The sequence below is a fragment of the Necator americanus genome, chromosome IV (assembly GCF_031761385.1).
Source record: "Necator americanus strain Aroian chromosome IV, whole genome shotgun sequence".
Classification (NCBI taxonomy): Eukaryota; Metazoa; Nematoda; class Chromadorea; order Rhabditida; family Ancylostomatidae; genus Necator; species Necator americanus.
Window position 1 is genome coordinate 5147069 of NC_087374.1, and position 24291 is coordinate 5171359.

The 24291-nt window shown below is 35.4% G+C and overlaps 1 protein-coding gene across 2 annotated transcripts in view; it reads left to right on the forward strand.

Moving 5' to 3' along the window:
* RB195_000418 (uncharacterized protein) overlaps positions 1–24291 on the forward strand; it is a gene marked incomplete at both ends in the record, with an annotated part of 54984 nt that overhangs the window by 15072 nt on the left and 15621 nt on the right. For both annotated transcript variants that reach the window (XM_064196753.1, XM_064196754.1), the window contains 34 exons: positions 2439–2544; positions 4039–4178; positions 4258–4364; positions 4956–5091; positions 5183–5325; positions 5690–5790; positions 7293–7485; positions 8177–8254; positions 9698–9779; positions 10677–10831; positions 11141–11264; positions 12398–12499; positions 12612–12729; positions 13061–13153; positions 13259–13373; positions 13563–13661; positions 14817–14877; positions 15288–15431; positions 16275–16398; positions 16460–16519; positions 16600–16739; positions 17447–17573; positions 18170–18258; positions 18330–18476; positions 19013–19116; positions 19196–19293; positions 19930–20009; positions 20078–20253; positions 20462–20566; positions 21264–21382; positions 21618–21683; positions 21835–21926; positions 21984–22152; positions 24061–24190. In XM_064196753.1, the coding sequence (XP_064052634.1) occupies positions 2439–2544; positions 4039–4178; positions 4258–4364; positions 4956–5091; positions 5183–5325; positions 5690–5790; positions 7293–7485; positions 8177–8254; positions 9698–9779; positions 10677–10831; positions 11141–11264; positions 12398–12499; positions 12612–12729; positions 13061–13153; positions 13259–13373; positions 13563–13661; positions 14817–14877; positions 15288–15431; positions 16275–16398; positions 16460–16519; positions 16600–16739; positions 17447–17573; positions 18170–18258; positions 18330–18476; positions 19013–19116; positions 19196–19293; positions 19930–20009; positions 20078–20253; positions 20462–20566; positions 21264–21382; positions 21618–21683; positions 21835–21926; positions 21984–22152; positions 24061–24190 (3923 nt within the window). The remainder of the gene's footprint in view (positions 1–2438; positions 2545–4038; positions 4179–4257; positions 4365–4955; positions 5092–5182; positions 5326–5689; positions 5791–7292; positions 7486–8176; positions 8255–9697; positions 9780–10676; positions 10832–11140; positions 11265–12397; positions 12500–12611; positions 12730–13060; positions 13154–13258; positions 13374–13562; positions 13662–14816; positions 14878–15287; positions 15432–16274; positions 16399–16459; positions 16520–16599; positions 16740–17446; positions 17574–18169; positions 18259–18329; positions 18477–19012; positions 19117–19195; positions 19294–19929; positions 20010–20077; positions 20254–20461; positions 20567–21263; positions 21383–21617; positions 21684–21834; positions 21927–21983; positions 22153–24060; positions 24191–24291) is intronic.

Here is a 24291-nt window from a genome sequence, read left to right on the forward strand (position 1 = left end):
TGATCACTTCTGGTTGTTCGTCGATTTGCTCGAGCAGGTGCCAGCGGATACCATAATTTGTCAGGATCTCGTGCGGGAGTTTTCCAGTGGTTTCTCCTTTCGATTGCGACGCAAAGAGCACCAAATTCTACTTTGAAGAAGTTTTTTTTGTTATTGATTACATTTCCAAATTGGATTGCACAGAAGCGTTTTTTTTTTTGATTCGCCGTCTATCGCAAATTTTCGTTCGTTCATTCGTTCAGTTTTCTCTCGCAAGGCATGAATTTTCTACCATAACATTTTCAAATGCATTTCATATGGTTTCATACTTTTTTTGTACACAATCTAATAATCTGACAAGCGTCTGGCGCATCCTTGCGGTGTAAACAACTTACGGTGCAGCGTCTGGACCGCTTTCAAATATTCGCTCAATAACGTCTGCTAATAACTGGGGGATCGATCGTCACAGCTGTATCAATTGCAATCGATGGGGCTTTTCTAATCGATCACTTAGGAAAGATCATTGATTTATCCTTATCGTCGAGAGCAGACATATGTTCTGGCTATGTATCTGTTAAAGATTTGGGTTGACTAGATCTTTTAATCTGGCTCCATCCCAAGGAAAAAATAAGATCTCCATAGTTTGTGAGGACATAGGCAGAAGCTGAGACTTGCAACAGTATAAAAAGTAACACGACAGATCAGAAACGATCAATAGAGGCCAAAAAAATGATAGATCAGAAACATTCAATATCAAAAGATCAATCAAAAGTGTTTGAACGTCGTTCATCTCACTCACTGAATCTCAAAAATTCCTCCTTTCAGAGTCAATCACTCTCAGCACCAACATTCATACCTGGTGGTTTTCTCATTTTTCACTTTTCCTTTTGATCTGGCGAATATTTTTTCGATTTTTTTTATTACATTAATAATATCCATTTACAATGTAATTCGCCTGTACAATAGCAACAAATGTAGCGGAGATCAAAGACGTTTGATCGTCCATCAATCAATCTCAAAAATCAATTTTTTCACTTAGTCTGCTATCCAGCTCCAGTCCTGTTCAAATCCTTTTTTCATTTCTTTCATTTATCTATTAAGTAAAATGAAATCTTCTCAAAGAAAGTACATATCCTGTCCGGCGCAAAAAATGGACAATGGAAGTCCTTCGTGAGGAGACAAAGGTATCCACGTCTTAAAGTAATGATTAAGTAAATATTTGAAAATTTATTCACGTATATTATACTATATATATGTTTGAATATTCAAGAACATTTTTCATTTACATTCATTCAGTCATTTTCTTCATAATGTATCATTACAGTTTTATTATATAGAAGGATTCTGAGCACGTTGAAATTCCTTCCAGCACTGCAACTACAAATTACTAATAATATACAAATAATAATAGTTAATAATAATAATAATAATAATAATAAATATTAATACTACAAATTCGCAGCCGCACAAATTTTAGCCGGTTCTTGTAAAGTGTCCTTGTGAAGTTTTCATCTGTATGTGTCTATTTGATCTCCGATGGATCCATGACTGGTTGCCGGATGAGCTGAGCTATTTTGCGAAAAAAAAATCTAGAAGAAAGCGCTGAGATCAAAACCTTCGAGCATTAGGTCTGGTTTCATTTGGGTGGGGAGCTTCTGGTAGGGTTTCTTCTGTGCAGAGCATAGTGTTTACGGTACATTCGTGCGTGATTCGACACCTTTATGATTTACTCTAAAACTCTAAAGCTCATTGCCCAGACATTCACGACCGTTGTTAGCAATTAAGCATATGAGATCATGGAAAAGTGGTAAAATCGGCTTGCTATCTTAGAGGATAAAGGATAAAACGTCAGGCGCGTTAATCAATCTGCTCGGGACCACGCCTACGTTTTCACTTCAATTCAGAATCGTTCGAAGTTTGCGAACGCATGGAACTAGCCTATACGATGACTTGGGTGGTCTAGCCGACGTAACAAGCCCGTGTTTTTATCCTCCCACATAATTCTGGTACCAATTTATCGACCCCGGTGGGATGAAATGCTTGGCGTGCCACTAGGGTGGATTCGAACCTCCGATCGATCGTGCGGAGATCACAGCGGAGCCTCTTACGGATTGCTCTACACCTTTCAATACCCTCGATTAGTGTTGTTTACCAGATCGACTATTTGTTCCTTGGTCTTTCCGACTGTTTTCGGTATCATTCAATAAAATGACGCATAGAATACGGTTTCCGCTTTAGCAGTGAATTCAGAGCGGTGATATTCATTTACAGTATCCATGAGATCACCGGAAAATCCTTGTACCGTCGACTTCTTCCCTCTTCTAACGTAATTGTTGTAAGGCTATTAGTGAAATGAGCAAAACACTGCCGATAAGAAGCATACTGTCTGCATAATACTGTAGATGATTTCTTTTTTTTTTAAGATGATTTTATTCCATTTTATTTTTGATTTGTTTCAGGCCATTCGAATATCTTATATTATTAATGATATGTGCCAATTGTATAGCATTAGCCGTTTACCAGCCGTACCCTGCTCAGGATTCGGATTCAAAGAATACTATTTTAGTGAGTTTTTCATTTTTTAATTCTTCAGTCCTTGTCGTTTATACTGGCTTATTTTAATAGTTGCTTTCTTGTTCTATTGATCATTTTTGATCTCATTTTCCGATTCAGAAAAAGATTTGTTAGAAATGATGTGCTTACAATTTGGAATTTCGATTAGTTTGCAGTGACATACGGTAATGGTAAGTACAGTAACCACAGTAAATGTCTTCACCGGAAAACGAGGAAAAAACACCCAATTTCGTGTTTTTTTTTGTTTTTTTCTCCGCAGCTTGACTTATTTTGCGTAATCTTTTCACCTACTGTGTTTTAATTTCTTGAAAACTTTTATAAAATCATTTGTTTTCTAAATTAACCACTTTTCAACCTGTTAGTGCAAAGTTAATTCACCGTTTTTGTTTTGTTATTGACGTTTCCGTTGAATTTCAATTATTTTTTCACATGAAAAAATAACCTTTTAATTGCTTATCGCACATTCTTTTCTTTTTTTTAAATACAACTTCTAACTGTCGTTCATCAAAGTTTCTTCAACATGTTTTTGCAACGAACATCCTTGCTACGCCTGTGTTATAGTCGTAATCGTCTTTGATTTCGTCGATCTATTGCATTTTTCGAGTTTTTTTTTATAATTAAATTTTTTGATTTGTTAGTTTTTCTTCTGTTTCCCTAGATTTCTCCGCAGAATTGATTTCTAACCTCATTTATGCTCTTGAAATGCTTCTCTTAATATTTGTCGATGGTTTTTAGAAGTATTTTTTTAAGAAAAAAAATCCTTTTTTTCTAATTGACCTCTCTCCAATTTTACTTTTATGAACAGAACGATAACAAATTGTTTTTTTTTTGGCACCAGCCTCACTTAATTCTAGGGAGTCGAAAAAAGGAAACTTGGGGAAAAAAACTGTAGTAGGAAATTTTTTTTCAAAATCTTTTGAACAAGAAGAAGTGTGTTTCTTTTTTTCTTTTTTTTTTCTGGTGCACTATTGACGTGTGCGAATAAATAGAAATAAATAAAATCTTGGTTGAAGATGATAAGATGTATAGATGGAGACATTTTCGGTCGACAAATAATATTATTGAAAACGTTTCAAATTAGCTCACGATATTTGTAAACTTTGGAGGGGAGCCAGAAGATTTTTCCGACCTCGTCTTTATTTCGGAACAGATGTGACTATTTTTTTCTTAAATTTGGAAAAAAAAATAAATAAATTGAACGAAATTAACATTTCTGAAACGTTTGAGAAAGTTTAAAGATGTAAAGAATCACATTGAAACTGGGACTTGTTCCACTTCACAGTGCCATGTAATAGAATATGTTGCACATTCCTGTGTAGATCAAATTTTTCTTCGTTGTTCTATCCTGCCATTTATTTTTTTTAATATTAATTATATTTGTAGTCTTATTATTAGAATTATTAGTAATAAGTATTTAGCATAACAACATCAGAATGAGAAAAAAAAACTGAATTTACTACTGCAACATTTCTTCTTTTTCTCCAGGAACAAATCGAATACTTGTTTATTGTTGTGTTTACGATCGAATGTATTTTGAAAGTGGTAGCGCTAGGCTTCATTTGTCATCCTGGTGCCTATCTTCGGAACATGTGGAATTTTCTCGATTTTATTATCGTCGTAATTGGGTACGATTACCGGTTTTTTTCTTTTTTTTTTGGGTGTTACTGTAAAAAAAAATTGAATTAAATTTCTACTTCTATTTAGCTTGGTGAGTACGATTCTATCGCGTATGAATATCCAGGCGTTCGATGTGAAAGCGTTACGAGCATTTCGAGTGCTTCGACCATTGCGACTGGTATCTGGCGTACCAAGTAAGTCTGCTCAGAGCTACTTAAGGGTTTTTATACTGTCCTCAAACAATTTCCAATTCCACTCTTCTCGAAACCTGCGGTTCAACCGATAGTTTTCGTCAAACTTGATTCTCTATTTAGTAATTGAAGCTTTTATCATAGAAAAAGCTGTAAAAGTATAGGAGTAGGAATTTAGTAAACCTCCATTTTGCCTCTATTCTGACTCTATGCTTGAGAACGGAGTGAGGAAGTGAGGAAGTGAGTGAGGTGGCGCCGCTAGCAAGAGTCCCACCACGATCCTAACCGCTTCGCTCCATCGTGCCGTAACTTCACTGTGCTTCGTGTCGTTTTGACCCCAACCATAGAGCCAGGACATTAAAACGAAGCGAAGAGGGATCAGTCAGTGTGGATTTGGTAGATACGATAGGTCTAGGAGATCACACAGATGGATTAGATACTAACTGGATAAAATATTTTTGAAAAAGTTCTAAAAATTCTTTGAATCTTCATATATTTCAGGATATTTACGGATCATATGTTTATTACAAATTAAACACTTAAAAATACCATGAAAATAAATAAAAAGATATAATTCTCTTATCCTCTATTTAGGTTTACAAGTCGTTCTGAACGCCATCCTTCGAGCGATGATACCTCTGCTGCACATTGCGTTGCTAGTACTATTTGTAATTTTGATCTACGCCATCATTGGACTGGAATTGTTCTGCGGAAAATTGCATTCCACATGGTACTCTCGTTTTTTCGTTTTTCCTCGTTCTTCTTTTTTCTTTTTACAATTTTTTTCGCATCAAATGAATTTATGAGAAAACCGTTTATAGTGTGGATCCTGCCACCGGACAACTAGCACAAAAAGATCCTACACCATGCGGTACGGTCGGATCAGCGTTCCATTGTGTCCCGTCGGATGCTTTGTCCGGGATGGGAGTACAATGGGAATGCTCGTCAAATACCTCCTGGCCTGGTACGTTTGCTTATTATCAGTAGTTCATTTTTCTGTATTTGTTTATTTTTATTTATTTATTTATTCATTTTTTTTGATATTTCGGTCTTCTAACTCATATTACTTTGCATTAACCTATACATATACCTTTGCATATACTAATAACTCTTTGTCGATGTCGTCGATGATCCAATAAATTATTGGATTTATCAAAATCACATTTTTAATGAAAGAAAGAGTTTCTTCATACGGTTACGAGCAATTAGAGCTCCGTTCCCTTTCGCTTCCAGAAAATGTTTCTATCTTTTGAAGCAACACCTATAATTTATTTCTTTCTTTTTGAATTAATAACATTTTTCAGTTATCAGAAAAGAAATTTTTCCAGGCCCAAATAATGGAATCACGAATTTCGATAATTTTGGCCTAGCTATGCTTACCGTGTTCCAATGCGTTTCACTAGAAGGATGGACAGACGTCATGTACTGGGTACGTCCAACTGGATCCTCAACGGGATCCTTGTCAAATTTATATGTTTTTATGGCGACAGGACGTCATCGTTTTTGTATATTCTTTTCCGATGACAAGGCGCAAAATGAGAAGCGCTAGAGAGAAATTTTTACATTGAAACACTTTGAAACTCATCAGTTCTGTGGATTCTTAGACATTGCCTTTCCTCCCTAACTTCTGGGGAGTTAATTTAGCGCTACTTCCCTTAGTAAGGCACCTGGATTGTTGCAAACGACTGCCTCCTCGTAGTAGAGTGTAAATCTCCTTGTAGAGTTTCTGTTGACTGGTCAGAGGAACAAGAAACCTCTGAGGTGTTTATACTTGAGAGAATAATTTCCAGTTTGAGAAAGATCGAGTTCTTCTCTCATAATACTCTAAGAAGCAAATTTTATTTATATTTGAGTTTTTTTTTTGCTTTTTTTTGCATTGAAGAAAGGTAAATAGCTTAGTTTTGTTAGGGAATACCTATGCGTCTTGCGATAGATCTGATATTTGGTGCCATTTTCGATGAAACTAAACAGAAATGAAATGAAATTAAATTATTCTCAATTGGAGCCCTTTGGTATCGTTCAAAAAAAATCTCGGATCTGCTTTCTTTTTTTTTAAAAAAAAGATGGTGACATTGTCCATGGAACAGAAAAACTAAAAAAAAACTAAAACTAAAAAAAAAACTAAACAGAAAGTAGCTAAATTGTTATCGATTAGAACCTTCTGGTATCATTCGAAAGAAAAATTTCCAGGTTCTGCCTTTTTCCAAGAAAGACAATAAACTATATTTTGTGTCGCTTTATGCGTTGATGTGTCAAATTCTACTCGACTAGCACTCAAACTTTCCTAATTTATTTGAAATTTAATTTTTTTCCTGTAGAATACGGTTAAAGTTGTATTCTGAAGAATCACTAGCATTTTACACTGTTCTGCCGCCCCAACACAATTTCACTCCACTTTTCGGCCGGGTAAAACAGTGTTTTTTTTTTAAAAAAAGGTTGTAATATTGATTGTAAATGATTTCTCGATCAATCAGCCTTAAATCGTCTTTTTTAAGTATTGAAACCTCAGATAAAGAAATTTCTTCCAATCTTTGTAAGTCATAGCTTCTATGTAGTTTACGGTCATATTTGATATAATCGATCCGGTTCTGGAAATAAAAGAAAAATAAAATTAAAATTAGTAAAAAAATAAAATGAAGATAAATAAAATCGTATAATGTTTGAAAAAATGTTTCAGGATGGCTCGAAATCGGAATAGCTAAAATTATTTGGCTATGATAAGGGTACACAACCAATGAATTAATGAGATTTCTTATTTGAATAAAGGAAGACCCGAAATTCCTACTACCGTATTTACCAGTCTGCGTTGCAAAAAACAGCAGTGAAGGCCAGAAAAGAATTTTTAGGATCTCGAACTAAATTTCGAAATGCAGGAACAAAAAAAAACGCTTATTATTCAAAATTGTGTAGTGAAATATGTTTAAAATTTAGGTTAACGATGCTGTTGGACGTGAATGGCCGTGGATCTACTTCGTAACTCTCGTCATACTTGGTTCATTTTTCGTGTTGAACCTCGTATTGGGTGTGTTATCCGGAGAATTTTCCAAAGAGCGAGAGAAAGCTCGAGCAAGAGGCCTCTTCCAGAAATTTCGAGAAAAACAGCAACTTGAGGAAGATTTGAAAGGTACTGTTTATTTATTTACTTATCTATTTATTCATTACGTTCAATGTTGTGACAAAAGGATGCCGCAAGGATGAATGATGAAACGAATACTGAAAAGTAAACATATGTAGTAACATAACAACATAGTAAAAAAAACATAAAATAGTATAAAAAACAGTAAATAAAAAATAATGAGTAAAAACAGTGAATAAAAAAATAAAAATAGTAAAAAAGCAGCAAAAAATGCAATGAGCAGTGATTAGTCCCATGGGCATATGATTCCGGCACAAAAATGATCCAGTACTTAAATACATAGGTCCCCGTTCACCCTTTCGCCCCGGGACTTTAACCTGAACTCGTCCGTTCTGGGTTAGGTTGGCCACCCAAACCCTGGTAACGATTTGTTCTAATGTAGGGTTCTGGAGCTGGGAAAAGGATCTCGCTCAGGGATTTCTCACTTTCTCACTTTCTACAGTAATAGAATGACTCTTTTCCTTCTTATTTTCGTTTTCTGGCACACTTGTGGGCGTTTTCAAATAAATAAACAAATATTATCAACTGCTTCGATCATAAGTAATTCCTTGTCTGCACACTTTTGTATGCAACACCTTCAATTCTATTTATTTACTTATTTATTTATTTTTATTTATTTTTTTTTTGCTTTATTGTTTTCATTATGTACACATATTTAATGTCTTTTTTTGTGTTTCAGGATACTTGGATTGGATCACACAAGCCGAAGACATCGATCCGGTGAATGATGAACAAGAAGAGGAACCTCAAGCTACAGGTATTTAGCTTTATTCTTTTTGAAAGATTTTTAGAGCTTTATTTATTATTATTATTTTATTTAGAGTTTGTCCTTCTCGAGACTATTTGGAGTACTATGCATTAAGCTTACTAAATCATTTTATTAAATTCTAATGACTTTCTAATTACATTACGTCAAATATAACTATTATACCGTATTAATACAATATAAAATGTAAGTGAAAAAATAAAATTAATACAATTATACCACGAAAAATTACAGTATATTAATTCAATTAGATTGAACGCTACATTTATTTTCAATTCCTTACAAAAGCTGATTGGGAACAAATAGCAGCGTAATCAATAAAGTCGCCTGTTATCGTTTCCTGTCACCTTCTCCCGATCCCGTTTATCCAGAAAAAATTGGATATGAATTTTTTCAAAGTGTATATATTATTTTCTTTCCGTAAGAAACTCCTCGTTGTAATCAATTCACTGTGATCACTTGCACATTTTCCTGTATATAGTTTAGCTTGATTTAAAGCGTAACCGATCTCGGAAATTTTTTTTTCACGAAAAAAGAGTTAAGAGAAAGAACAGGGCTGTTTTCAATCTTCACTTCTCATCTTCGGGTACAGCATGTAAGAATGCAAAACTTATGGAGGTATGGGGAATTGAACCCCAGCCCTCTCCCATGCTAAGGGAGCGCTCTACCACTGAGCTATACCCCCAGCGAAAGTTGGTACCCGTGCTCCTCTATTCCTTTCCAGTGCGGCAAATCCAGAAAATTAAAATGATTACATTTGTCTCGCAAGATTTTCCGGAACACATTTGAACAAGAAATTTCTTCTCGTAGGTCGCCATATTCCTTACCTCTCTAAGATCCTATATTTTTCTGTTTTTTCTTCCCAAGAGTTGATCAATGTTGAAGGTTGTTTTTAAAACATATTTTTTGAAATTCAAACATGTCTAGTAATGCTGGGCAAAAAAAAAGTCCTCTCTATGGTCTACTATTTATTCATGGACAGCTTGTCTGGACTCAGTAAATGCCATCCACAAAAAAAGGTGAACATAAGGGTAAAAGAGAATATCCGTTTGTGATTCCATTTGAATTGCTTCTATTGTTTTATAATTTATGATAAAACTCCTTTATATTTTTAAAAATATTTTTTGAAATTTTATGCTTTTTCTTCCTTTTTGGACCACTTATCCATCACACTTTTTTTACCAGTTTGATATGGGCACTTAGCGGCTTAGAGCTTCATTTATTGCTTGAAATGAAGTGAAAGTCGTGCAAATCCTCCTCCTATCTCACCTAAAAGATAAGATAACTTCAAACATTTGTCGACAAAAGTTTTCTGAATGAGAAAAAATTGGCATCGAGGAAAAAACGAAGATAGATTCCAATTTGCTCTATATTTTCTATCATATTAGTTCTAGGAATATGTATGAAACAAGATTTCAACTATCGTTCTTTTAGCAACAGGTGAAGAAGTCGATGACGAAGGAGAGGAACGAACAGAAGAAACGCGACCATCAAAATGGCGGAGCAGAATGAAACGGTAACCATTTTAGCCGCCGAAGTTTTTCTACTACTACCAACGTATCGTATATTAAACTGTAATTTTCGGTGCTTTTGCTGCTAAGACTTCTATTTTTTCCTTGCAAATTACGCCAAAATTCAACAAAATCTGCAAGCATTTTAACCGAAATGAGTAGAATTGAAGAAACAATGTGGTTCTGGATCTCCTTCTCCTCACAATGCTTCTGTCAAATATTATTTTCAGCAAATCTATAGAATTCGTCATGTAGTGGCATAGAAGAATCATAATTAGATCAGACTTTAGTCAAAACTAGGCGCGGATTCTATGTTGAACTAGGCGACTGCGACGCATCCGCTGTAACTCATTCACACGACTCTTCCTCTGTTTCACCTCATTTCTAATACTTGAATTACCTTATTAGAAGCGTAAAAAATCACGTTTCTTTGAATTCCACCATAATTTTTGCAGCTTATCGGTAAATTTACATGCAGTCAAGCGAAAGCCAATACATTTCTTTTTATTTTTCTTATCATTACATTTTATTTTAACACATTTTCTTTCACATTTTGTTTTAACATCTTAACACGACAATTTTTAAAAACATTTTTTCCTACGGTTAACGTTAGGAGACCGCAACGAAACGATAGTCGCAATGAAAGATGTTAGAAATCTTGGGTCCTGCTCGAGATATCTTGTCAAAAAAAACTATTATAAACTGTTTTTGTTAAATGGAACACAATTGAAGAGCTCAATCACTATCATCCCAATGAAATTACCAAGGAATCGCGAACGAGTATAAACTGTTTTTGTTAAATGTAAAACATTAAGGGCATGATTGTTGTCATCCTGATTCCCGAATTTTTTGAAGGATACGTAAATGAGATTTCTCGCAACTATCTTGCTTCTCCATTTCAGATTCGAGAAAACGAATCGTAGATGTCGTCGTGCTTGTCGTCGTCTTGTAAAAAGTCAAACTTTTTACTGGCTTGTCATTCTTCTTGTGTTGCTCAACACACTTGTGCTCACCTCCGAACATTATGGGCAAAGCGAATGGTTGGACGATTTCCAAAGTGAGAATTATGCTTAATTTTTAGGGTTTATTCTTAATGCTTTCCCTCAAGAGGATTTAGATTTTCATTATTCAGTCTTTTCTACTTTCTCTAATCTACTGTAACCTTTCCGTTTACCCTTAAGATTCCTTGATAGTGTTCTCATTGATTGATTTCCCCTCTAATCTGCTGTAACCTTCCAATTTTCCCTTAAAATCTGACTTTCTTCCCCAATTACATAAGTATTTGATCTAATAATTTATTCGTATTTCTTTTTTATTTTAGTTTTTTATTTTATTATGTATTTGTTTATTTATTCATGACTTTTAGCCATGGCGAACCTCTTCTTCGTGGTCCTCTTCTCGCTAGAAATGCTTCTAAAAATGTATTCGCTTGGTTTCACCACCTACACCACGTCACAGTTCAACAGATTCGACTGTTTCGTTGTCATCAGGTGTGTTTTCTACTGTTAGTAAAAGCTTTAAATGTTCAATTTAAATTTAAATGTATAATTGATGGTGAGAAGTATGAGTAGCCGTTCATCGTTTCGGGACATCAACGTTTCCGGAAATTGTTACTATGTACTACTGCAAATTCTGCAAACTTATTCTTATTTTAAAAAATGTTAGGCTAAAAGAGTACAGTAACTATTTCTCATCCACATTTAGCAAGAATTTTCTCGAAGATAATTCATTTTCAATGTTTCTAAATGGTGAGAAGTAGGAAATTATAAGTTTTTGGAAACGGAAAACATACATGTTCGTTCCGGAAGAATATTTTTTTATCACTAAGTACTCCGTCTCGAATTGTTTTGGAAATTATGTTGTGCGACTGAGAAAAAAAGAAACAAATAAAAAAAATCAAAAATAGATGATAAACCCACAAGTAATACCAGAAATTAGATAATAATAATAATAATAATAATAATAATAATAATAATAATAATAATAATAATGTTGGTAATAGATAAAATAATGATAAATAAACATAGACAACAATTATAGACAGAAAAAACATTCGAAACGTTCTAAGAATTTATTTGTAGCATCATAAATGATAATAGATATTAAATAGTAATAGTAATAATAATAGTAATAGCAATAATATAGAAAAAATACTGGTAAAATAATGATTAAAAATAAACATAAGTGTTAATTGCAGAGATAAAAAACATTCGAAACTTAAACTTAACTTAAATATTCGAAAATAAATAATAAACATAACAATAATAATAATAATAATAATAATAATAATAATAATAATAATAATAATCAATACCCACAGAATTGATTAAAGGTGTATTTGGTGCAAAATCACCAGATAGAGAAATTCTCCGCACCGGCGGAATATACAAATGATGAAATGAAAAAATTTATTTGTAGCGGCTAAGCTCAGAAAAAATATTGATTTTTTTTTTGCTGACCAAGAATATGTGCTACTTCATTCCGTGTTGCATTTGAAGTGAAGTGACAATGGACTGTTACAGTAAAATCTCTCCCTGTATAGATGTACCTGATCTTCGATATATCGATCGTTGTGCCCTGAAATTCACGTCCGCACCATCAAATTTACGACATTTTTTTTCAGTTCAATCATCGAATTCGTCTTGTTATATTTACGTCTTATGAAACCTCTTGGTGTGTCTGTGCTTCGATCCGCAAGACTTTTAAGAATTTTCAAAGTCACGAAGTGAGTTCTCGGCTTCTCTTCTGTTAAATACCTATGTGTTTTGGGTTACCGTACCTAATCCGGTAATGAATGGAGCTTCCTACGTGCGTACGTATACGTATACGTGTTTTAGGTACTGGACCTCACTCCGAAACCTCGTTTCCTCATTGTTGAACTCGCTTAGGTCAATTATTTCACTCTTGCTTCTACTTTTCCTTTTCATCGTCATCTTTGCCTTATTAGGAATGCAAGTAAGTTTTTTGCTCGTTCATGTACCCTATTTTTTTCGTCAATTTTTTTTCTACTTACATACACCTTTTGTTTGCAATTGCGGCTTTTTTGTTTGCCAAGTTGTTTACTTTTTTCGTTTCCCGAAGAATATTTTTTAGCACTAAATATTCCGTCTCTTCTCAATCGCATAATATAATCTTCCAAAGTATTCGAGACGGAATATTTAGTGCTAAAAAAATATTCTTCCGGAAAATAATACGTCTTCTCAATCGTTTTGACCTCTTCTAATATTTTACTGGTGTTTTAACCACGTTTTTCTTCAAAAAAAATCTAAAAATAAAAATATTCAAGTTATTTGGCGGAAGATTCAACTTTAATCCTCAACAACCGAAGCCACGAGCAAATTTCGACACGTTCATTCAATCCCTGCTCACAGTATTCCAGGTTTTCATTCTTTTCTCTGGTGTTTTTTTCATCGTCCATTTTTTCTTGTAATTTTATTTTCCATTACTACATAACTCTCTTTTTTCTGATAAAATTTGTTTTCAGATTTTGACCGGTGAAGATTGGAATACGGTAATGTACAACGGTATTGAATCACACGGTGGTGTGGGCACTCCAGGCGTGATTTCTTCCGCATATTATATTCTTCTGTTTATTTGTGGTAGGAGATCATTTCAATTTCTCTTTTTTTTTGTTTTTCCTGATTTATTGGCCCTTAGTTCATCTTTTTTCTCTTACATAAATGTATATTGTGATATTCTTTAGCCTTTTATTTTTTGTTTTTCTCTATATTTAGTGTTTTCGTGATTTTTTTTTTTGAAAAGAAACGTCGCTTATACGCGTCTTTAAGGTAACTACATTCTGCTCAACGTCTTCTTGGCTATTGCTGTCGATAACTTGGCCGATGCTGATAGTTTAACAAATGCGGAAAAAGAGGAAGAACAACAAGGTCGGTGGAAGGAAGTTCGGCCTCAACTTACTCGCACCAGGTGTTGCAGAAATAACTCTAACATTGAGGAAAAGAGGACAAAAATTCGACAGAAAAAAGACACATGGAATTTTTTTGCTTTTCAGAGGAATATGTGATGCATTTTATTGTTGTTGCTCTGAGAAATATCGATCGATTTTTCGCACCATTCGTAGAGTGTTTTAGCATCCGCTGTCAACACTGCCTGTAAATAACGGTGCATGATGAAGGGGATAGGCGCCCACACCTCCACATTTGACTCTTCCCCGATCTGGGCGCTATCATTCCCTACTTTAAAAAAATAAAAGGATAAAGTCACTGGCGTAATCAATCCACTTGGGATGCGCCAACGCGTTTTACTGGAATTCGTAATCGTTGAGATTTTGGAACCCATGGCTAACCTATACAATGACTTTCGGGGGCCAGCCGATGATCAAGTCAGTGTTTTTATCCTCCCAGACAAGTCTGGTACCAATTCATTGACCCTGAGGCTTGGTTGGCACTAGGACGGTTTTGAACCATCGACTGTATGACCACAGTGGACTTCTAACCGACTGCGCCATACATCCGCCCATCAATCCCTATATAAGAAAAATATATAGAATGTCATTGTTGAAGCCGTTCACGGAATTTGTCCATGATTTTTATTTTCCGTGAATGGTTCTGGTCATCGCAGACAGCATGACGGCGATATACTGCGCTGCCGTTGTACCTTAAGATACAATTAAGAGCGACACGTCCATAAGGTCGACCTAATTATCAGCGGGACCGAAGCCGGTGGACCGAAATTTTTGATATTTTCATGCCAAGTAATTTTTAGTTTCCTCATAGGAAGTAAATCACCGGGTAGATCATGCGCTGCTGAATCGGGATATGTTCTTTTTAAGAAATGGACACGATGTTAAAGGGATTTATGACCAGGTGGCGAAAAAATGGAGAGGAAAACAACAAATTTTGCGGAATTTCGCCACATACCACCGCTAATATTGTACTAGAATAATATTGTAAGAGTTATTTCTGCAACATACGATGTCTATAAGACCTTTAGGGTTCCTGTCTGGATAGTTTCTAGACGATCGATATAGTTCAGTATCCTACGTGTTCAAAAATGCATGTTTTCATAAGAGAACTTTTAAGAGTTGGACGGTGAGGAAGAATACGAGGAGGAAGGTGAAGGTTATGGTGAAGCCGATGACAGGTACGATTTGATTTTTCGATTTGTAGGGAGAGCTTTTTTTTGAGATTTTACTATTCCGTGCCCTCTTACGATTTATAGTTGGTCACATTTTTTTGGGACCAGCTACGGGAATCGCTACAAATTGCGTTGAACATTTATTCCACGTTTCTGTAGATGCTCCCTAAAATATTTCTACAATACAAATAATTTTATAAAAAAATATAACAAGAAATATAAATGTGAATGTGAATCTATGAATAATTTATTTATGCATAAACCTGAACCTGCCTGCCTCCTACTCTGGGTACGCCTTTGAGCGTAATAAATGAATGAATGAATGAATAAATAAATGAATAAATAAGTAAATAAATAAACTCTTTGCTATACTAATTTTATTGTTCTCGACTTCACCGCTACAGGAATTAGTTCAGGATGGACATGGAGGAACAAGAAACCGGCGAAGATTTGGTGACGGCTCGTCCTCGCCGCATGAGCGAACTGCCGCAGACAACACCGCATAAGCCGATACCGAAGGCATCGTCGCTGTTCATCCTCAGCCACACGAATCCTTTCCGGTTTGGAATTTTCAACAATATGTTGTTTTATATTCTTTAATGTATTTATTTTCATTTTTACTTCTATATTCCCTTATTATATTCTTTTTGTTATTTTATATTATTATTACTTATTATATCCTTACTATTATTTTCGTATAAATATTTTTATCATCTTTTATATTCTTATTCTTATCTTATACATTATTATTATATCGTATTATTATTTTCGTACAAATAGTTTCCTTCAGATTCTTTTATATTTTTATTATATTCCTATTAGTATTCAATACAATATTATTATATCCTTACTGTAATTTTCATGCAAATATTTTCTTTTGTATTTTTTCATATTTTTGTTATATTCTTATCATTATTATATATATATATTACATCCTTACTATTATTTTTATATGAATATTTTCTTCTATATTCTTTTATATTCTTATTATATTTTTAATATAATTTTATATTTTTTTTGCTTTATTTTAACTTTATTGCTTTTATTTATTTTTTATTTTTTAAAATTTTTTTGTGCCCTCACTATTATTTTTAGATAAATATTTTTCTCTCATTCCTTTATATTCTTGTTATATTTTTATTATTATTTTATATATATTAATGTGTTTTCACTATTATTTTTGTGTAAATATTTTCTTTTACATTACTTTATACTCTTATTAAAAATTAAGTTTAAAACTTAAATTTCTATATTCTTACTATTATTTTATATGTTGTTTTATTATTGCTACTTATTATTATTTTATATATTATTTTATCATTGCTATTATTTTTATATAAAAATTTTTCTTTATATTCCTATCTAGGACTGTTCCTATCCACTACATCAACATCCTGATTCAGGGTATTCTGTAATAAGATCGTGAACCATTCGTACTTCACCAACAGTGTCCTCGTGTGTATCCTTGTTTCTTCCGCTATGTTAGCCGCAGAAGATCCACTAGAGGCGAACTCAAGCAGAAATACTGTATGAATCCGTACTGTAATTAAAACGATCATTTTTCTACAGTATGTCGCTCCTTTTTTAGGTCCTCAACTATTTCGACTACTTCTTTACTACCGTATTCACGATAGAAATCACGTTGAAGGTACATACATATTTCTTCTGTTTACTTTTTTTTCTATTCGATTCATGGATTCACTTTGATGTCTCTTTTTCTTTCTTAAGGTGGTGGTATTTGGACTAGTGTTTCATAAGGGATCGTTCTGTCGTAACGCCTTCAATCTTCTGGATATTCTTGTCGTTGCTGTCTCTCTTGTGTCGTTTGTATTGAAATCGGATGCCATCTCCGTCGTCAAAATTCTTCGGTGAGACCTACTGATACACACAGTTCGGCGGGAACTTCTTTTTTTTTGAAAATGCGAAATCCGAAAAAATCTATGACCCTAGAAAATGTGGACTATGAGAGGAGTGAGTATTCCACATTGAATTATAATTTGCTTTGACTCGAAGAGGGCAAACACTGCTAAAATTGAGAAAGAATTATCTACAAAAACACAAGGAGCGAAAAACGTATTTTAGAAAATCTATGCCTCAAAGAAGAAAAAAAGAAAAAGTGAAAGAAAGAGAAAACCTGAAGAAGTGGAAAAGTCTGGAAATTAAAAGTTTAATTCCTACATCGTACTGTTATTGAAATAAAAAATGAATTAGGTTTGGTCTCGGCTAAAAATTTACTTCTATCCACGCAACTTTTCCGGACGAACTCTTTCCGGAACTCCTTACTAGCATATTTCTTTAGTCCTATTAAGGTGGATGAATTAAAAATACTACAGAGCGGAAAAAAGATAAAGGCTAAATCTGGCAAGGTGGATCGTTTCCTCTCTACTTCGACGATTTACTTTAGATTAGCCTCCCCTGTGGTTCCTTAGTAGGGAAGGGAGTAGGAGTAGGTTGCATAGTGTTGTAGGAATACTTTATCAATCGCCTTTATATTTTCTTAGTGGATCTAGTATCTTGCCAACTGGGGAATTTTCGTTCGACCGCAACGAATCACTGACGACCGCTTCGCTTTCAGTGTGCTTCGTGTGCTTCGTCCTCTTCGCGCCATCAATCGAGCCAAAGGTCTCAAGCACGTCGTGCAATGTGTGATTGTCGCCGTGAAAACCATCGGAAATATTATGCTTGTCACCTTTATGCTACAGGTATGGCTATCTGGAACCTTTTTTTGTTTTGTGAGCATTTGTAAGCATTCAAAAGAACTCGGCCACTCCGAAGTGACGCGTATTATTATTTATTTTACTTGAAGGCGCCACGAAATTGATCTGGTACGGAAGCGCCAGGAAAGCGTAGAGTTAGGGTCGTAGATTACGCCAACGAGCATGGCACCGGTCAATTCTTCCTTGCCGTCCTAAAAAACGATGTGGGAACCGTTTTATTTCCTACGAGATACGTTAGAACTCTGTGCCCATGTACACGCTCTAATCCCCTCAGCAGCATATTCATCGGTTTTACTCAAATCGGCTAGTGAGGAGACCTTTTTCACTCTTGACCGCTCGCTCGTGGACAGGGGGCGTGCACAAGGGGTGGGGTGTTTTAACGTACCTCGTAGGAAAAAACGCCGTTCCCACGCCGCTTTTCAGGACGATTAAGAAGAATTGAGAGTGGCCGCGCTCGCACTCGTTAACTATACTCTGAACTCTATATTTTCCACAGGTTTCTCAACTACATCAATTTCCTGACACGTGATCTTTAACAAGAGACTTGTGCGAGGAAATTTATCATTCTGTTCTTTTTTCAGTTTATGTTCGCAATTATTGGCGTGCAACTTTTCAAAGGAACATTCTTTTCATGTAATGATCTTTCGAAAATGACGGAAGCTGAATGCAGGTGAGTGGTGGTGTTTAATTGAGGGAATCTTCCTTTTTTTTTCTCCGGGAACTTATTCTTTTCCCATATAGAGGCGAATATATCCACTATGAGGACGGTGATCCTACGAAGCCTGTATCGAAGAAGCGCGTTTGGTCAAATAACGATTTCAATTTCGACAATGTTGGTGACGCAATGGTTTCCCTGTTCGTCGTCTCCACATTTGAAGGATGGCCTGAGTGAGTACACAGTAACTTAAAATCTGGTCAAATCACTGGTATGTAAAAAATAAATAAATAAATAAAAAGAAGACTGGAACGGAAAGGTGCTCTACATTGTGAGACCATCGCGAAAAAAGGTCTCCTTGGGCCTCGATTTTCACCTGGGGGCTATTAAAGAACAGGATAAAAGAAGGGGAAAAATTAGGGCGTTATTGTTTACAACTAAGGAAGAAACAATTTGTCATTCTACTTTTTAATTTATTATTTTTATTCTAGATTTTTTTCATTCATTAGGGATTTTCTAGACTCCACGTGGGAATGTTAGGAGTGTCGCTGTTTTAAAAAACCTTTCTGAAGACCAATTCTGTTTTTTTTCTTCAATCTGCTGCAAATCCATCTATCAATCATTTATATCTACTACTGTGATTCTTTAGCAGCTATACAACGGCGTTTTTTTTGCAAACCAACATAAAAAGTTATCATTTTTTCCCGTTCCTTTACTTTTTTTCTCGTTTCTCTTCTCATCTCATCATTTAAATGTTTCTCTATTTCAGCTTGCTGTATGTGGCAATCAATTCCAACGAAGAAGATAAAGGTCCGGTGCATAACAGTCGTCAAGCTGTCGCTCTGTTCTTCATAGCTTTCATTATTGTCATAGGTATCGATCGCATCGATTGATCTTATTTATAGTTCAGAAAAAAAAACGCCAAAAATTCCCTAAAAAAATAAATTTTCAGCGTTTTTCATGATGAATATCTTCGTCGGTTTCGTTATCGTCACGTTTCAGAATGAAGGAGAACGAGAGTACGAGAACTGTGAATTGGACAAGAACCAGGTTTTGTTATTCCCGAAGATTCTTCTCATTTCATTCTTCACATTCTCTTACTCATGTTTATGAAATATTAGTTAATTTAACGAAAAACCTCACATTTTGCAAATTTACTGTGTTTTCTTTTAATTTTTCTCGAACTCAGGAACTCAGCTGTTTTTGGAGGAAAATGATGGTTATTGTTCTTTTGGACTGAAAGCCTATTTTTGCAGTGTTTGTCTTATTTTTCTGCTCCTTACATGTCATCCTTATTGAGCACTTATTGATTTATTGAGCAGACTACGGTAACCACAGTAGTTCGCCAGAACAAAAAGAAATAAAATACTTAAATTCAAAAAATTCAAATAAAACTAAATTTAAAAAATTTAAAGAATGCGGATGAGGACCCGCCGGGGTGGGATTACGGTGATTCTGCCCCAGAAAACAAAAAAAAAACACACAAATCCGGATCCCCTGGCGAAGAATTACCGTCGTGGCTACTGTAGAGGATTAAGAAGCCTTGCAGATTGCAGGAGTACAGTAGATTCAGTACAGTAAATTCCCCCCGGGGGACGAGAAACGTGAACCGCTCGTTCTCTTCGTTTTTTCTTTCCCACTCGCCGTTTCCTTCATGTACACTGTACCACTGAATGTGTTTTCCAGAGAAAATGCATCGAATTTGCACTCAAAGCGAAACCACATCGTCGTTATATACCTAGGAATCGTTTTCAATATCGTGTATGGTAAGTGGATTGTCGCTTCCATCCACCGAAAAACTGATATCGATTGGAATTGATTTCACCCGTTTTAGGTGGTTTGTGACGTCACGTGCTTTCGAATATGTGATATTCCTGATTATCGTGCTGAACACGGTCTCGTTGGCGTGTAAACACTATCCGTCCGGTCATCGATTCGAATACGTACTGGACATATTGAATTTGGTGTTCACCGGAGTGTTCGCCTTCGAAGCTTTTTTTAAGATCATAGGTATGATCCTAAAAATTTTATTTTATTTTTAGGGATTTACCTATGATAACTATTATTTTTATTTTAATTCTATTTAATTGTGTATTTTTCATTTTTTTTTGTATTTTTTGTGTCTCTCGTATTTCTTTCCTTTCATTTTATTTTTTATTTCTTTTTCTTTCTTTTCATATACGTAGCTGCTCCCAGACATATCTTTCTCATGTTTCAGCACTAAATCCAAAGAATTATTTCGGCGATCGATGGAATGCGTTCGATTTTGTCATTGTCTTAGGTTCATTCCTCGACATCACCTACGGAAAGCTGAGCCCTGGCGGTAGGTGGAACGTGGAAGTTTTTCAGAGCCATTAAAATAATGTCTTAACGTAAAAAAATAGGATAAAGTCTAACGACGTTGATTAAAGCCATAAAAACGGCCCGGAAGATGCGGCTTCGAGCGTTTCGGGGCGTTTTCTACAACGAGTTCGATTGGAGCGCGCCAGCCTTGTGCACGCGCCGCATCTTCCTGACCGTTTTTTTTACGGCAATTAGGAGGAAATGGACGGAATCACCTTTTTTCCCACAATCTACGACCCTGTATAGGCATAATCCACCTGAAACCCCTACCACCCAGATTCGAGGGGTAATGCCTTTAATCTCTTATGGAAATGTCCTTCGGCCAGTGTCGCTCCCAAAACATCAAAATTTTGTCGTGGACGCGTCGCGTTTTTTTAGTTGAACAAATTCCCTGTCAATGAATCACAGTAGAGGCAAAACGACATGAAGCACGTACGCAATTGCGTACGCAGCTTCTCTCGAGGCGGTGCGGTGGAGCGCAGCGATCAGGAGCGTAGTGGACCATCTTGCTGGCACCATTCATCGCTGCAGTTTACGGGGGTCCCACCTCGGTCCCAACTACTGCCTCCACCGCGCCGTTTCGAGCGCGTACGCAAATCCACCGTAACTACAATCGTAATTCTTGTCGTTTTGGCACAACTAGAGGTTACAAAAATGACCGTGTTTCCCTTTTTCAGGCTCAAATCTTATCTCGATCAATTTCTTCCGCCTTTTCCGTGTTATGCGGCTGGTCAAACTGTTATCACGTGGAGAAGGTATCCGAACGCTTCTGTGGACGTTTATGAAATCGTTCCAGGTATTTCAGTCGCGAGAGTTGTTTTGCTTCTACGGTTTTTTTTTCATCTCCCTTCATTTTTTCTATGGTTCATCACATTTGAATTTTAAAGTTAAAGTTAAGAGTTAAGTTTAGAGTTAAGTTTAATTGATGCAGGTGCTGCGGTATCCGAATAATTAATTATTCATTTAATTTTTTGGAAGAAAAGTTCCTTATCTTTTTGTTTATGCAATTTTTTGTAGGAGAGTTTTTTTAGGCACTGCCGTATGTCGCATTGTTGATTGTGCTGCTCTTCTTTATCTATGCGGTTATTGGGATGCAGGTACTGATCCGAAAAATTAATTACCCATTTGATTTTTTGGAAAAATTCCTTATCTTTCCTGCTAATGCGTTTTTTTTTGCAGAAGATTCATTTTCCATGCTAAGAATTTCCTAGAAATTTCCTTTCTGCTGATACAAATTCCCTTTTAAAGGTATTCGGCAAGGTAGCATTGGACGACGCCACACAAATACATCGTAACAACAATTTCCATTCATTCTTTGCTGCTGTGCTTGTCCTTTTTAGGTGAGGTGAAGTTAAGGAGGAAATGGTTCCTTTTCTGTCTCAAAAGTAAAGTTACAGATCTGCTACCGGTGAAGCTTGGCAAGAAGTGATGTTGTCGTGTTCGGATCGAGAAGATGTCCGCTGTGATCCGTTGTCGGATGACTATAAACGAGATAAGGAAGCTCGTTGTGGAGTCAATTTTGCGTATCCATACTTCATCTCCTTCTTCATGCTGTGTTCTTTCCTGGTACGCGTTTATCGTGTACGGTATACGGTATCTTTTGGAAAAGACGGAAGCGTACGGTAGTTAGTGGATCGTATAACTACCGTGTGGATCAACGCTGGTCCTTTAACCCAGTTATTGAAGGTAACGTACCAGGAGATTGACGTGGTACGGAAACCGCAGCGAAAACGTAGAGTTGGGGGCTTTAGATTACTGAAAAAGAGCGCGGTAGCAAAGTAGGTCGAGGAAAACCAATGAATAGGCGGCTCAGGGGTGTTCTAACGTACCTCGTAGGAATCAAACCAGTTCCCACGCCCTGCTTTTCAAGACGACTAGCGGGAATTGAGTGGAGATACGCTCGTTTCTGTAATCTACATGTAATCCTGAACTATACGTCCTAATTCTGTAGCTTTGATGTACCACGTCAATTTCGTGATACGCTACCTTTGAGCAGGGTAAATAAATCAATAAGTAAATAAGTAAATAAATAAATATCAGCCACACCGGAAAGCTGAGCTTTTATAAGCTCTTATAAGCTCTCTTTATAAATAGGAAGGAGAGGAGAAATAGGGAAAATAAATAGGAAAATGAAAAAGAGAATAGAAAAAATATAGGATGTAGGAATGTGTACCGATCTAGCGTCATGAAGAACTCTTGATACGGGGGCCAGTCCAATTATAGTTTCTAGTAACCACAACCATGATCGCTGGCATGCATCCAAAAATTTCCTAGTATAGGGCGAATTTTGTCATACATTGAAGTGTTTTGGCCTAATAAGCTTGGCGAAAAAGGAAAAAATTGAATCAATCTAATCGTTAGTTTTAAATTAATTAATTCTAAAAATTACGACTAATCCTTAAAGTTCTCAACTATATTTTGTGCTATCCTTGGGTCCTCCTGCTCCGCTGTTTTTTACGGTATGTCATCTCAACGAGTTTTTTTTTTTCTCAGCGCTACAGTGCATCATTTGTTTAGGATTTTTCCAGTTTTCGGGATTAGATGCTCATTTAATGATGGAAAATTTCAAAATTCTCCTGCAGAGCCTAAGTTCTCTCTCTCTCAAAAAAAGCGTGAACAATTAGTCAGCACGTGCAATTAGTTTTGTGCAATATTCAATTAAGTTGCTATGACCACATACATACCTTGTTTTTGTAAACAACTATTCTCGAAGAGTGTGAATAAGCTTAAAGCTTTGATCCATACTTGTGTTTATTTACATATTTTCCAAATTAATCAAACAAAATCCAAACATCAATTAATTCAACAAATCCTGATCCGTACATACGTTCAGGAAAGTACATATTTGTTACGTTACGTTCGTACAGTACGTGTTTGTTTTCGGAACTGAGGATGTAATTTTTCCTCAGAGTACTAACTTCGTGAAACTCGCACAGCTACTTTTTACTACATCAGTGCAGAGAGTGCAGAAATTCTTGTCTTGTACTGATTTTTTCGAAGAAATGAATTTCGTAATTAAAATGTGAAATTAATGTTAAATTAATAATTAAAATAATTAATCAAATGAATTTCGTAATTTTGTAATTGTAAATTAATTACTATTATCACTATTTATTGTTATTTTTTACTATTATTATTTACTATTATTATTAATTCATTATTTATCTAATTTAATTTAATTTATTACCATTAATTATTTAATTTTAAATGATTTTTTTTTGTAATTTTGAGAAATCTGAGTGAATATAAGTCCCATTCTCGTTTGAGACAAAAACTTTTTTCCGAAAAAAAGTAGGCAACTGTTTTCGATCACGATGAGTCTAATGAGTCTATTTCGGTCCAACAGAATGGCCGGGAAACGTGAAATCGTCAAATACAGGGTGGATACATACTTTTTAAACGTACTGTATGGGCGATTTTCTTGCGTATTTGATCTACGATAAAATCCATTCCAATTAATTATGTGTATCTCAGGTCATCAACTTATTCGTGGCTGTTATTATGGATAACTTTGATTACTTAACCAGAGATTGGTCAATATTGGGTCCACATCATTTGGAAGAATTCGTACGTCTCTGGTCCGAATACGATCCTGATGCGAAAGGTGCGTGGAATACCTCGACACCACCAATTGAAATCATTTTTTTCATTTTTTATTTTTTTTCCTTTTTTCCCATCAGTTTTTCCCCATTCGTGAAAATTTAG